Source organism: Sardina pilchardus, chromosome 24 (genome assembly GCF_963854185.1).
Source record: "Sardina pilchardus chromosome 24, fSarPil1.1, whole genome shotgun sequence".
NCBI classification, from domain to species: Eukaryota; Metazoa; Chordata; class Actinopteri; order Clupeiformes; family Clupeidae; genus Sardina; species Sardina pilchardus.
Window position 1 is genome coordinate 264588 of NC_085017.1, and position 14090 is coordinate 278677.

At 38.0% G+C, this 14090-nt stretch overlaps 1 protein-coding gene across 1 annotated transcript in view; it reads right to left on the reverse strand.

Annotated features, from left to right (window-relative positions):
• Window positions 1–14090, reverse strand: part of smarcc1b (SWI/SNF related, matrix associated, actin dependent regulator of chromatin, subfamily c, member 1b) — a 49337-nt gene that overhangs the window by 23215 nt on the left and 12032 nt on the right. Inside the window, exons 5-9 of the mRNA XM_062528795.1 lie at window positions 4316–4408; window positions 2139–2208; window positions 1121–1190; window positions 869–944; window positions 70–195 (exon numbers count right to left, since the gene is read on the reverse strand). Of these exons, the coding sequence (XP_062384779.1) occupies window positions 70–195; window positions 869–944; window positions 1121–1190; window positions 2139–2208; window positions 4316–4408 (435 nt within the window). The remainder of the gene's footprint in view (window positions 1–69; window positions 196–868; window positions 945–1120; window positions 1191–2138; window positions 2209–4315; window positions 4409–14090) is intronic.

A 14090-nucleotide genomic window follows, 5' to 3' on the forward strand; every position in this document is an offset into this window, starting at 1 on the left:
CTTCAACAACACACCCCAGCATGATTATGCTTAAATCGGAAAGCGGGTTTCTTTGTTGTGTGTTTCTACCTCTTCATCGCGACTGTAGATGCGTTGGCGGAGGTGGACGTTCTTCCCACTCTCGTCCACCTCGTAGTCTTCCTCGTTCATCCACTCGTTAAACAAGTCCAAATCCAATACCCACTTCACATGCACCTGAAAGAGAGCAGCAATCATCTGACATTACCACACACCTCCAACATAAAGGCGCACACACACACACACACACAAAAGCATCGGGTGTAACATGTGCACCTCAGAGAGAGCAGCGATCATCTACCAAAGAGCTACACACAAACACACACACACACCAGCACCAGGTGTGTGGTCACTTCTTATGATGGTGTTTGATGGTGTTTCTTATGGTGGTGTTTGATGGCGTTTTGTTATTATGGTGTATTCTTATGGCGGTTTTTGATGGTGTTTCTTATGGTGGTGTTTGATGGTGTATTCTTATGGTGGTGTTTGATGGTGCATTCTTATGATGGGGTTTTCTTATGATGGTGTTTGATGGTTCTTTCTTATGATGGTGTTTGATGGTACATTCTTATGATGGTGTTTGATGGTGCATTTTTATGATGGTGTTTGACGGCGCTTTCTTATGGTGGTGTTTGATGGTGCATTCTTATGGTGGTGTTTGATGGTGCATTCTTATGGTGGTGTTTGATGGTGCATTCTTATGATGGTGTTTGATGGTGCATTCTTATGATGGTGTTTGATGGTGCTTTCTTATGATGGTGTTTGACGGTGCTTTCTTATGGTGGTGTTTGATAGTGCATTCTTATGATGTTGTTGGATGGTTCTCTCCTGATGGTTTCTGATGACTCACCTTCCACTGCCGACCAGCATTAGGAGCTTCCTCCACCTCTCCCTCAGCGTCACTGCCAGACAGCCAGCTGTCATAACTGTACACACAGAGAGAGAGAGAGAGAGAGAGAGAGAGAATAACAAGACGGTAAATTCTAGCTTTTTACTGGTAAATGTAAGGGTGATCTTCTGTGTGAATGGAATGATCTGGTTTTGGATATATCTGAAAACATCTCTCTGTGTGCCTGCATGTGTGTGTGTGTGTGTGTATCACCTGTCAGGGTAGCCTCCCCAGTGCACCAGAACGTGTCTGTCTCTCCTCATCACAGGCCTCATCCACTCATCTAAAAGAGAGAAAGGTCCTGAGAGTGAACACTCAAACAAAGCACTAAAATACACGTGCACATAAACACACACACACGCACATAAGCGCATTTGCACACAATCACACACACACACACACACACACACACACACACACACACACGTGTGCACTCACGCATGCACGCATGCACGCTTAACCTCAAACACACACAGACACATAAATATATCTAACCTCAAACACACACACACACACACATGACCAATAGGATTTAGACATGTGGGGTGTCCTACGAAGCTCGATTAGTGGCTTAGCAAGGGATGTTGCGCTCAAAGCCAGGGTATGCTGTCATACGAAAGTGGATTTGTTTTAGCGTCGCTGTATCACCATGGTATCTTATGCTTGCAACCAAACCTGGTCGGGAGCAGGTTATGTGCTAAGTTATAGCTCAAATGGTGAAAAACTACCGCCCTCTGACCAATCCTACTGACTGCTGACCAATCAATTATCTTGAAAAACAAAGTTGTATCACGTGTGAGAATCTGTCAGATGCAGCTCCGCCTCTTCAAACGCTTTTAACTATGTTGCGCGTGGAAATATGTCACTACTATGGACGTGCATACCATACAATATCTGATGACCATCGATTTTTTGATGTTATAGGTTAGGCATCTCCACATTTCCCAATTGGTCAAAGTCACCCCAACCACGAGAACGCGCACAGATCTGAGCTGAAAGCCTAGTTTGACAAATTTATCATATAACTGCTATCGTAGGTAGGATCACTTAACTTAATACCTGAGTTAAGGCTTTGTGTAGCCTCGATATATCTAGATAGCCTCGATATGTCTAACTTGCTTCGTAGGATACCCCAATGGTGTCCAACAACCCAACCACAACGAATCACACCACATGCACACGCACACACAATACTATAAACACATATAAACGCAGCGGATGAAATCCTGACCTTCCTCTGGTGTGGTCAGTGGGGGATAGACATGGTGAGTGGCCTGGGCCTTGTCCTCTGTGAGAGAGCCCTGAGAGAGAGACAGAGAGAGAGAAGAAAGAGAGAGCAAGAGAGACACAGAGAGAGAGAGAGAGAATGTGAGAAAAATAGTGAGGGAGAGGAAGAGAGAGAGGGGGGAGAATAGACAGAGAATGAGACAAAGAGAGAGGGTGAGTGAGGGAGAGATAGTGAGGGAGAAAGGAAGAGGGAGAGAGGGGGTGGAGGAGAGGAGATGGTAATTTCTTGTTTTTTTCCTGAGCGTCCTTCAAGTAGGAGGCTAGTGGAGAGCTGTGACCCGAGCAGTGTTGTTGATATTATGATGTCATATGTTTGTGTTTATGTCATGAAGGTTATATGATATGAAAAAAAAAAGGTTATATGATATGATGTCACTCACCTGTAGTGTTGTTTTTGGCGGCCTGTTTTTGTTTTAGTTTTAGTCTAGTCTTTGTGTCAAGCTGTCATTTTAGTTTTTATCAGTTTTAGTCACGTTCATACTCTTTTAGTCTAGTCAAGTTTTAGTCGACTAAAACTATGAGCATTTTAGTCTTATTTTCGTCTAGTTTTAGTTGACGAAAACTAATGACTTTTAGTCTTGTTTTAGTCAATGAAAATTGGATTTTAGCATCTTTTTATTAATGCAATTCTATTTTAAGGGGTTGTTCCTCCATAGACTGGGTAAGACTGTTTTTAGTGGCAGGCACTATAGCACCAGCGAACTCTGAAACTATAGGACTGGATGAAATGTGCAGATTAACGGTCTCCACTGATAAATATCACACTGGCTAACCTGGAAATGAGGTCCTATGTCCAAAATTCTGAACTAGCCTACCCCTTTAATAGGAATGATACATTTTGGTTAATTTTCATGGATTAAAAAATTACAAATATTACAGGTTACATAGGCACTGAACATTGACAGTGGAATCAGGTATGTTACACAGAGTTTGGTCTCCCCCTGTCACCATGAAAGGACTATTTGGAATATTCTGTAGACCTGCTGTTCCTTTTCTGAGAACAATTTAACTTAAGATCAAGTTGTCCTTAGGTTATTGAATGCTGTAAATGTGGATGCTATTTCACCATTAACTAGGTAGCCTAAGCGTGGTTACACACAATTGTCATCTTAATGCAGAATTTTGTAGCCTATAAAACGCATTTCACGTTCATCACTCAGTTTTGGTAGGCTACAGGCCTATGCCTTGAGTGGTCGCTGCCCCTTTAAATGCGTGGGACTTTAAATTACGTTTTAACTCCATGCTGATTTTGTTGATGAACAGCACCGTCTTTGATTCAGTTTTTCTACCGTTTAAATAAACGACACACGCGCACTTGTGTGGTTGGTAAGGAATTGTTTTCAATAGTTTTCTTGCAATTCCCACACAACATTAGATAGCCTACTAAGCCAAGGTTCCATTAAAAATGTGTCTATGATTAGAACTTCGTTGCTGATCGGTGGAATAATGTTATTATTGTAGGCTATATGACAGCGCCAGCATCAGCTGGACAGAAGCTTAGGCTACACACTAATCAAATCTGCAGTTGCCTGTTAACATTTTCATCTGAATTAGATCTACATGCGGAGGTGAGATAAGTAGCCTAGTGCAAAGTTGAACTGAGAGAGTTGCCAATCTAACGGATTGAACGTAGCCTATATTTCTTAGCTTATATTAGCGATAACGATAGGCTATATCTACTGCTCCTTTGCTACATGATCAAATATGATCAGATGAGTGACACAAGCACCGGATATGACCAACAGGCCCACGCGAGAAATGCTGGTCCACTGGTATGATAATCAGACCATGCAACCTGATGCGCCCCTGAAGTGAGACGCAGGAAACAGAAATAGGCTACTGCAAAATAATAACACGACTAAACGACACAAAATAATGTTATAACATTCATGTCCTTCTGGTCTTCGAAAATGAAGAGAGATGTTAGCATGGTTTTTATTTTGTAAACCACATTTAGTCTCGTTTTTATTCGTCAACGATATTGCCTTATACATTTAATTATAGTCATCGTCACATGGCCAGCATTTGCGTTGCGTCTCGTGTCGTTATAGTCACGTGAAAAAAGTTCGTTGACGACGATATTTAGTCATAATTTTCGTTGACGAAAGCAACAATACTCACCTGGTGACGAGTGATGATGTCACTGACTCGACTGGCTAGTCGCTGCTCCAGACCAGCTGACAAGTAAACCACAGGCCACGCCAGGCAACCATTCTATACACACACACACACACACACACACACACACACACACACACACACACATTAGTACACCAAACTCTAATGCACACACCTTGAGATAAGAGTCACTGAAACTGGCACTCAGGTGTTTAACAGACACTGCCCACACCATCTCTCTCTCCCACTCGCTTCCAATCATTCTTCACTGTGTTATCTAAATAAAGGCAAAAAAGGCCAAAAGGGCCAAAAAACGATGCTTAAAAAAGAATCCAACGTGTGGGTTAGTGCCGAGATGCTTATGGGTTGCTTGGGCTGTTTGATTTTGCCCAAAAAATAAAATCACGATTATCTTCTCTCAAAATCAATTTTCGATTACATTTACAACTAGAAATGCAATTCCAAGGAATTACCAGTGCATGAAAATGCAAAAATAGATAGATAATGTAGATATGGTTACTAATGTGTAGCTAGGGTAAACATGGTGGTTGCATAGTTTACAGAGAGTTGATAGTGTGAAGGTAGACAGTTTAAAGATGAAACATTCCAGTTCTAACTTAACTAATGATTTCTATTCATGTTAAAATGTTGATTAGCTAACTTGGCTAATGATTTCTAGCAGTTGTGCTAAAAATGTTAATTATGCTAGCAATGCTAACTTTACTAACAATGCTAACCAGGTTGATTAGCTAACTTAACCGATGATTTCTAGCAGTAATGTTAAAAATGCTAACTATGCTAACAATGTTAAATTTGCTAACAATGCTAACCAGGTTGATTAGCTAACTTAGTTGATGATTTTTTGCAGTTATGCTAAAAATGCTAGCTATGCTAACATTGCTAACCATGCTAACTAGCTAACTTGCTAGTGAGGACTTTTATTTTGAAACATTTGTTGCTAGGGTATCCATGGTGGCCACTATCAGGAAACAAGAAGTTACTGCAGTATAATCATGTTGGTTGCTATGGAAACGGTCATAAACGCTTAATTTTAATGGTTGCTATGTTGGTTGCTAGGTACATGGAGGTCTCATGTAGTTGACTGGAGGCATAGTTGATGATAACTGACAGTGGAAATGGTTGAACAGTTCAATAGATGAGTAGTTTTAATGGTTAAATGATTTAATAGTGCATTATTGCAGTGAGGACTTTTATTTTGAAACAGTTGTGGACAGAGGAAACAGTTAACAGGATATGTAGTCTTCTGAGAGAGATTGTATGCTTAAAGCCTGAGAGGGAGAGAGCTGCTGCATGTGGCCCTGGCCACCTGGCATAAGATTCTAATTGCCCTATTATGATGTCATAATCACAATGTTAAGTCTATGGGGAAATTTTAATAGTTTTTAATTTATAGTTTAAAAAGTATAAAAGTTACAAAGTTGAAAAATACATAGCACGGGTGTCCTAAGCAAGACCTACGTTACAAAGTTTGAATGAAGTTTCTACGTCAAACGGTTGAAGCTGCATTAAATACGTTAGAAGAAGAATAACTAGAAATGCAATTCCAAGGAATTACCAGTGCATGAAAATGCAAAAATAGATAGATAATGTAGATATGGTTACTAAGGTGTAGCTAGGGTAAACATGGTGGTTGCATAGTTTACAGAGAGTTGATAGTGTGAAGGTAGACAGTTTAAAGCTGAAACATTCCAGTTCTAACTTAACTAATGATTTCTATTCATGTTAAAATGTTGATTAGCTAACTTAGCTAATGATTTCTAGCAGTTACGTTAAAAATGCTAATTATGCTAGCAATACTAACTTTACTAACAATGCTAACCAGGTTGATTAGCTAACTTAACCGATGATTTCTAGTAGTAATGCTAAAAATGCTAACTATGCTAACAATGCTACATTTGCTAACAATGCTAACCAGGTTGATTAGCTAACTTAGTTGATGATTTTTTTGTAGTTATGCTAAAAATGCTAACTATGCTAAACATGCTAACAAGCTAACTTGCTAGTGAGGACTTTTATTTTGAAACATTTGTTGCAAGGGTATCCATTGTGGCCACTATCAGGAAACAAGAAGTTACTGCAGTATAATCATGTTGGTTGCTATGGAAACGGTCATAAACGCTTAATTTTAATGGTTGTTATGTTGGTTGCTAGGTACATGGAGGTTTCATGTAGTTGACTGGAGTCATAGTTGATGATAACTGACAGTTGGAATGGTTGAACAGTTAAATAGTTGAGTAGTTTCAATGGTTAAATGATTTAATGGTGTATTATTGCAGTGAGGACTTTTATTTTGAAACAGTTGTGGACAGAGGAAACAGTTAACAGGATATGTAGTCGTCAGAGAGATTGTATGCTTATAGCCAGAGAAACTGACAGTTGATACAGGTGTAATCAATTTAACTGGCTAGTCTTAAGAGAAGAGTGTATATGCTTGAAGCCTGAGACAGAGTAAATAATTTAAAAGTTGAATGTAGTCTAATTAGTGTTGATAGACAGAGAGTTTAATGGATGTTGATAGACAGTTTAATGGGTGGATGAGTGAATGGTCTGAAGAAGATGAATGGATAGAGAGTTGGATGGAATGTGCCTTATATTCTTGTAGAGTGGAGAGACACAGCTCTCTACTGAGAGTAGTGGATACAGATACAGGTGTAATCAATTTAACTGGCTAGTCTTAAGACAGCCAGAGTGTGTGCTTAAAGCCTGAGACAGAGTAGATTGTTTAAAAGTTGAATGTAGATCGTCTAATTGATGTTGATAGGCAGACTGTTTAGAATGGGTGGATGAGTGAATGGTTTGAAGAAGATGAATGGATAGAAAGTTGGATGGAATTAGGAAGACTTATGTTGATACAGTTGATACAGGGGAACAGAAAATGTAGTCTCAAGAGAGCCAGTGTGAGAGAGAGAGCTGCTGCACCTGGACTGGCCACCTGGCGTAACATTCTAATTGCTGCCGTGATGTCATAATGAGCAATGTTAAGTCTATGGGGAAAGTTGAATAGTTTTTAATTAATAGTTCAAAAAGTATAAAAGTTACAAAGTTGAAAAATATAAAGCCCACATCGCGTAAGTAAGACCTACGCAACAAAGTTTGAATGAAGTTTCTACGTTAAACGGTTGAAGTTGCATTAACTGCGTTAGAAGAAGAAGAATAAGAACTAGAAATGCAATTCCAAGGAATTACCAGTGCATGAAAATGCAAAAATATATAGATAGATAATGTAGATATGGTTACTAAGGTGTAGCTAGGGTAAACATGGTGGTTGCATAGTTTAAAGACAGTTGATGTGTGAAGGTAGACAGTTTAAAGCTTAAACATTCCAGTTGTAACTTAACTAATGATTTCTAAAAGGTATGATAAAATGTTATCTAACTATGTTAACAATGATAACCAGGTTGATTGGTTTACTTAGCTAATGATTTCTAACAGTTATGGTAAAAATGTTAACAATGCTAACAATGTTAACTATGTTAACAATGTTAACCAGGTTGATTAGCTAACCTAGCTAATGATTTCTATCAGTTATGCTAAAAATGCTAACTATGCTAACAATGCTAACTATGCAAACCAGGTTGATTAGCTAACTTAGCTAATCATTTCTAACAGTTATGCTAACAATGCTAACTATGATAACAATGTTTACTATGTTAACAATGCTTACTAGGTTGATTAGCTAACTTAGCTAATCATTTCTAGCAGCTATGCTAAAAATGCTAACAATGCTAACTATGCTAACCATGTTAACTAGGTTGATTAGCTAACTTAGCTAATCATTTCTAGCAGCTATGTTAAAAATGTTAACTATGCTAACAATGTTAACTATGCTAACCATGCTAACTTGCTACTGAGGACTTCTATTTTGAAACATTTGTTGATAGGGTATCCATGGCTGCCACTATTGGGAATAAAGAAGTTACTGTAGTAAAATCATGTTGGTTGCTATGGAAATGGTCATAAACGCTTAATTTAAATGGTTGCTATGTTGGTTGCTAGGTACATGGAGGTCTCATGTAGTTGACTGGAGGCATAGTTGATGATAACTGACAGTTGGAATGGTTGAACAGTTAAATAGTTGAGTAGTTTCAATGGTTAAATGATTTAATAGTGTATTATTGCAGTGAGGACTTTTATTTTGAAACAGTTGTGGAAAGAGGAAACAGTTAACAGGATATGTAGTCTTCACAGAGAGATTGTATGCTTAAAGCCTGAGAGAGAGAGAGAGCTGCTGCAGGTGGGGCTGGCCACCTGGCATAAGATTCTAATTGCTTAACGATCCGACTGTGATGTCATAGAGGCCAATGTTAAGTCTATGGGGAAATTTTTAATAGTTTTTAATTTATAGTTTAAAAAGTCTAAAAGTTACAAAGTTGAAAAATACATAGCAGCATGCCCCTATTTAAGACCTACGTTGCGACGTTTGAATGAAGTTTCTAAGTTAAACGGTTCAAGCTGAATAGAAAAAATGAATTTGATCAGCGGAATAATAATAAGAAGAAGAAGCATAGGAAGAACAGTACAGTGCATTTTCATGCACTGTAATAAGAAGCCTAGGAAGAACAGTACAGTGCATTTTCATGCACTGTAATAAGAAGACTTTGGAAGAACAGTACAGTGCATTTTCATGCACTGTAAATAATAAGAAGACTAGGAAGAACAGTACAGTGCATTTTCATGCACTGTAATAAGAAGACTAGGAAGAACAGTACAGTGCATTTTCATGCACTGTAACTAGAAATGCAATTCCAAGGAATTACCAGTGCATGAAAATGCAAAAATAGATAGATAATGTAGATATGGTTACTAAGGTGTAGCTAGGTTAAACATGGTGGTTGCATAGTTTACAGAGAGTTGATAGTGTGAAGGTAGACAGTTTAAAGATGAAACGTTCCAGTTCTAACTTAACTAATGATTTCTATTCATGTTAAAATGTTGATTAGCTAACTTAGCTAATGATTTCTAGCAGTTACGCTAAAAGTGCTAATTATGCTAGCAATGCTAAATTTGCTAACAATGCTAACCAGGTTGATTAGCTAACTTAGCTAATCATTTCTAGCAGTTATGCTAAAAATGCTAACTATGCTAACAATGCTAACTATGCTAACCATGGTAACTAGCTAACTTGCTAGTGAGGACTTTTATTTTGAAACATTTGTTGCTAGGGTATCCATGGTGGCCACTATCAGGAAACAAGAAGTTACTGCAGTATAATCATGTTGGTTGCTATCGAAACGGTCATAAACGCTTAATTTCAATGGTTGCTATGTTGGTTGCTAGGTACATGGAGGTTTCATGTAGTTGACTGGAGGCATAGTTGATGATAACTGACAGTTGGAATGATTGAACAGTTAAATAGTTGAGTAGTTGCAATGGTTAAATGATTTAATGGTGTATTATTGCAGTGAGGACTTTTATTTTGAAACAGTTGTGGACAGAGGAAACAGTTAACAGGATATGTAGTCTTCAGAGAGATTGTATGCTTATAGCCAGAGAAACTGACAGTTGATACAGGTGTAATCAATTTAACTGGCTAGTCTTAAGAGAGCCAGAGTGTATATGCTTGAAGCATGAGACAGAGTAAATAATTTAAAAGTTGAATGTAGTCTAATTAATGTTGATAGACAGAGAGTTTAATGGATGTTGATAGACAGTTTAATCAATGGGTGGATGAGTGAATGGTCTGAAGAAGATGAATGGATAGAAAGTTGGATGGAATGTGCCTTATATTCTTGTAGAATGAAGAGACACAGCTCTCTACTGAGAGTAGTGGATACAGATACAGGTGTAATCAATTTAACTGGCTAGTGTTTGTTTAAAGCCTGAGAGAGAGAGAGAGCTGCTGCACCTGGACTGGCCACCTGGCGTAACATTCTAATTGCTGCCGTGATGTCATAATGAGCAATGTTAAGTCTATGGGGAAATAGCTCAATGTTAAATCTATGGGGAAACAGTTTTTAATGAATAGTTCAAAAAGTATAAAAGTTACAAAGTTGAAAAATACAAAGCCCACATCGCGTAAGTAAGACCTACGCAACGAAGTTTGAATGAAGTTTCTACGTTAAACGGTTGAAGCTGAATTGCGTGCGTTAGAAGAAGAAGAAGAAGAACTAGAAATGCAATTCCAAGGAATTACCAGTGCATGAAAATGCAAAAATAGATAGATAATGTAGATATGGTTACTAAGATGTAGCTAGGGTAAACATGGTGGTTGCATAGTTTACAGAGAGTTGATAGTGTGAAGGTAGACAGTTTAAAGATGAAACGTTCCAGTTCTAACTTAACTAATGATTTCTATTCATGTTAAAATGTTGATTAGCTAACTTAGCTAATGATTTCTAGCAGTTACGCTAAAAATGCTTATTATGCTAGCAATGCTAACCAGGTTGATTAGCTAACTTAACCGATGATTTCTGGCAGTAATGCTAAAAATGCTAACTATGCTAACAATGCTAAATTTGCTAACAATGCTAACCAGGTTGATTAGCTAACTTAGTTGATGATTTTTTGCAGTTATGTTAAAAATGCTAACTATGCTAACAATGCTAACTATGCTAACCATGCTAACTAGCTAACTTGCTAGTGAGGACTTTTATTTTGAAACATTTGTTGCTTGGGTATCCATGGTGGCCACTATCAGGAAACAAGAAGCTACTGCAGTATAATCATGTTGGTTGCTATGGAAACGGTCATAAACACTTAATTTTAAATGGTTGCTATGTTGGTTGCTAGGTACATGGAGGTTTCATGTAGTTGACTGGAGGCATAGTGGATGATAACTGACAGTTGGAATGGTTGAACAGTTCAATAGTTGAGTAGTTTCAATGGTTAAATGATTTAATGGTGTATTATTGCAGTGAGGACCTTTATTTTGAAACAGTTGTGGACAGAGGAAGTAGTGAAACAGGATCTGTAGTCTTAATGAGATTGTATGCTTAAAGCCTGAGACAGAAGGTGCCTCTCATAGCGTTTACGCGTCCTCTCTCGCTCCTCACTGATCTACATAAAGAATGATGGAGCGGCAACAATGGGATAGTCTAGCCCTTCTTCTATCTTTCTTTATGTAGATCATTGAGGATCGAGGAGCGAGGGAGGACATATAAACGCTGCTTGAGAGGGACCCACAGTAAATTCTTTAAAAGTTGAATGTAGATAGTCTAATTAATGTTGATAGACAGAGAGTTTAATGGATGTTGATAGACAGATTGTTTAATAGATGTTGATAGACAGTTTAATGGGTGGATGAGTGAATGGTCTGGAGAAGATGAATGGATAGAATGTTGGATGGAATGTGCCTTATATTCTTGTAGAATGGAGAGACACAGCTCTCTACTGAGAGTAGTGGATACAGATACAGGTGTAATCAATTTAACTGGCTAGTCTTAAGAGAGCCAGCCTGAGACAGAGTAGATTGTTTAAAAGTTCAATGTAGAGCGTCTAATTGATGTTGTTGATAGGCAGACTGTTTAGAATGGGTGGATGAGTGAATGGTTTGAAGAAGATGAATGGATATAAAGTTGGATGGAATTAGGAGGACTTATTTTGATACTGTTGTGCACAGAGGATACAGGGGAACAGAATATGTAGTCTTCAGAGAGATTGTAAAGCCTGAGAGAAACTGACAGTTGGTGGCCAGGTGGCTGACCAGCTGGGGTAACATTCTAATTGCTGCCGTGATGTCATAATGAGCCATGTTAAGTCTATGGGGGAAATTGTAATAGTTTTTAACTAATAGTTTAAAAAGTATAAAAGTTACAAAGTTGAAAAATACAAAGCCCACATCGCGTAAGTAAGACCTACACGTCAAAATTTGAATGGAGTTTCTACGTTAAGCGGTTGAAGCTGAATTGCGTGCGTTAGAAGAAGAACTAGAAATGCAATTCCAAGGAATTACCAGTGCATGAAAATGCAGAAATAGATAGATAATGTTGATATGGTTACTAAGGTGTAGCTAGGGTAAACATGGTGGTTGCATAGTTTACAGAGAGTTGATGGTGTGAAGGTAGACAGTTTAAAGATGAAACGTTCCAGTTCTAACTTAACTAATGATTTCTATTCATGTTAAAATGTTGATTAGCTAACTTAGCTAATGATTTCTAGCAGTTGTGCTAAAAATGCTAATTATGTTAGCAATGCTAACTTTACTAACAATGCTAACCAGGTTGATTAGCTAACTTAACCGATGATTTCTAGCAGTAATGCTAAAAATGCTAACTATGCTAACAATGCTAGATTTGCTAACAATGCTAACCAGGTTGATTAGCTAACTTAGTTGATGATTTTTTGCAGTTATGCTAAAAATGCTAACTATGCTAACAATGCTAACTATGCTAACTAGCTAACTTGCTAGTGAGGACTTTTATTTTGAAACATTTGTTGCTAGGGTATCCATGGTGGCCACTATCAGGAAACAAGAAGTTACTGCAGTATAATCATGTTGGTTGCTATGGAAACGGTCATAAACACTTAATTTTAATGGTTGCTATGTTGGTTGCTAGGTACATGGAGGTTTCATGTAGTTGACTGGAGGCATAGTTGATGATAACTGACAGTTGGAATGGTTGAACAGTTAAATAGTTGAGTAGTTTCAATGGTCAAATGATTTAATAGTGTATTATTGCAGTGAGGACTTTTATTTTGAAACAGTTGTGGACAGAGGAAACAGTTAACAGGATCTGTAGTCTTAATGAGATTGTATGCTTAAAGCCTGAGACAGAAGGTGCCTCTCATATAGCGTTTACGCGTCCTCTCTCGCTCCTCACTGATCTACATAAAGAATGATGGAGCGGCAACAATGGGATAGTCTAGCCCTTCTTCTATCTTTCTTTATGTAGATCATTGAGGATCGAGGAGCGAGGGAGGACATATAAACGCTGCTTGAGAGGGACCCACAGTAAATACTTTAAAAGTTGTATGTAGATAGTCTAATTAATGTTGATAGACAGAATGTTTAGTGGATGTTGATAGGCAGATTGTTTAATAGATATTGATTGACAGTTTAATGGTGGATGAGTGAATGGTCTGAAGAAGATGAATGGATAGAAGGTTGGATGGAATGTGCCTTATATTCTTGTTGAGAGACACTGATACAGCTCTCTGAGAGTAGTTGACACAGGTGTAATCAATTTAACTGGCTAGTCTTAAGAGAGCCAGAGTGTACTCTTAAAGCCTGAGACAGAGTAAATAATTAAAAAGTTGAATGTAGATAGTCTAATTAATGTTGATAGACAGAGAGTTTAATGGATGTTGATAGACAGATTGTTTAATAGATGTTGATAGACAGTTTAATGGGTGGATGAGTGAATGGTCTGAAGAAGATGAATGGATAGAATGTTGAATGGAATGTGCCTTATATTCTTGTAGAATGGAGAGACACAGCTCTCTACTGAGAGTAGTGGATACAGATACAGGTGTAATCAATTTAACTGGCTAGTCTTAAGAGAGCCAGCCTGAGACAGAGTAGATTGTTTAAAAGTTCAATGTAGAACGTCTAATTGATGTTGATAGGCAGACTGTTTAGAATGGGTGGATGAGTGAATGGTCTGAAGAAGATGAATGGATAGAATGTTGAATGGAATGTGCCTTATATTCTTGTAGAATGGAGAGACACAGCTCTCTACTGAGAGTAGTGGATACAGATACAGGTGTAATCAATTTAACTGGCTAGTCTTAAGAGAGCCAGCCTGAGACAGAGTAGATTGTTTAAAAGTTGAATGTAGAACGTCTAATTGATGTTGATAGGCAGACTGTTTAGAATGGG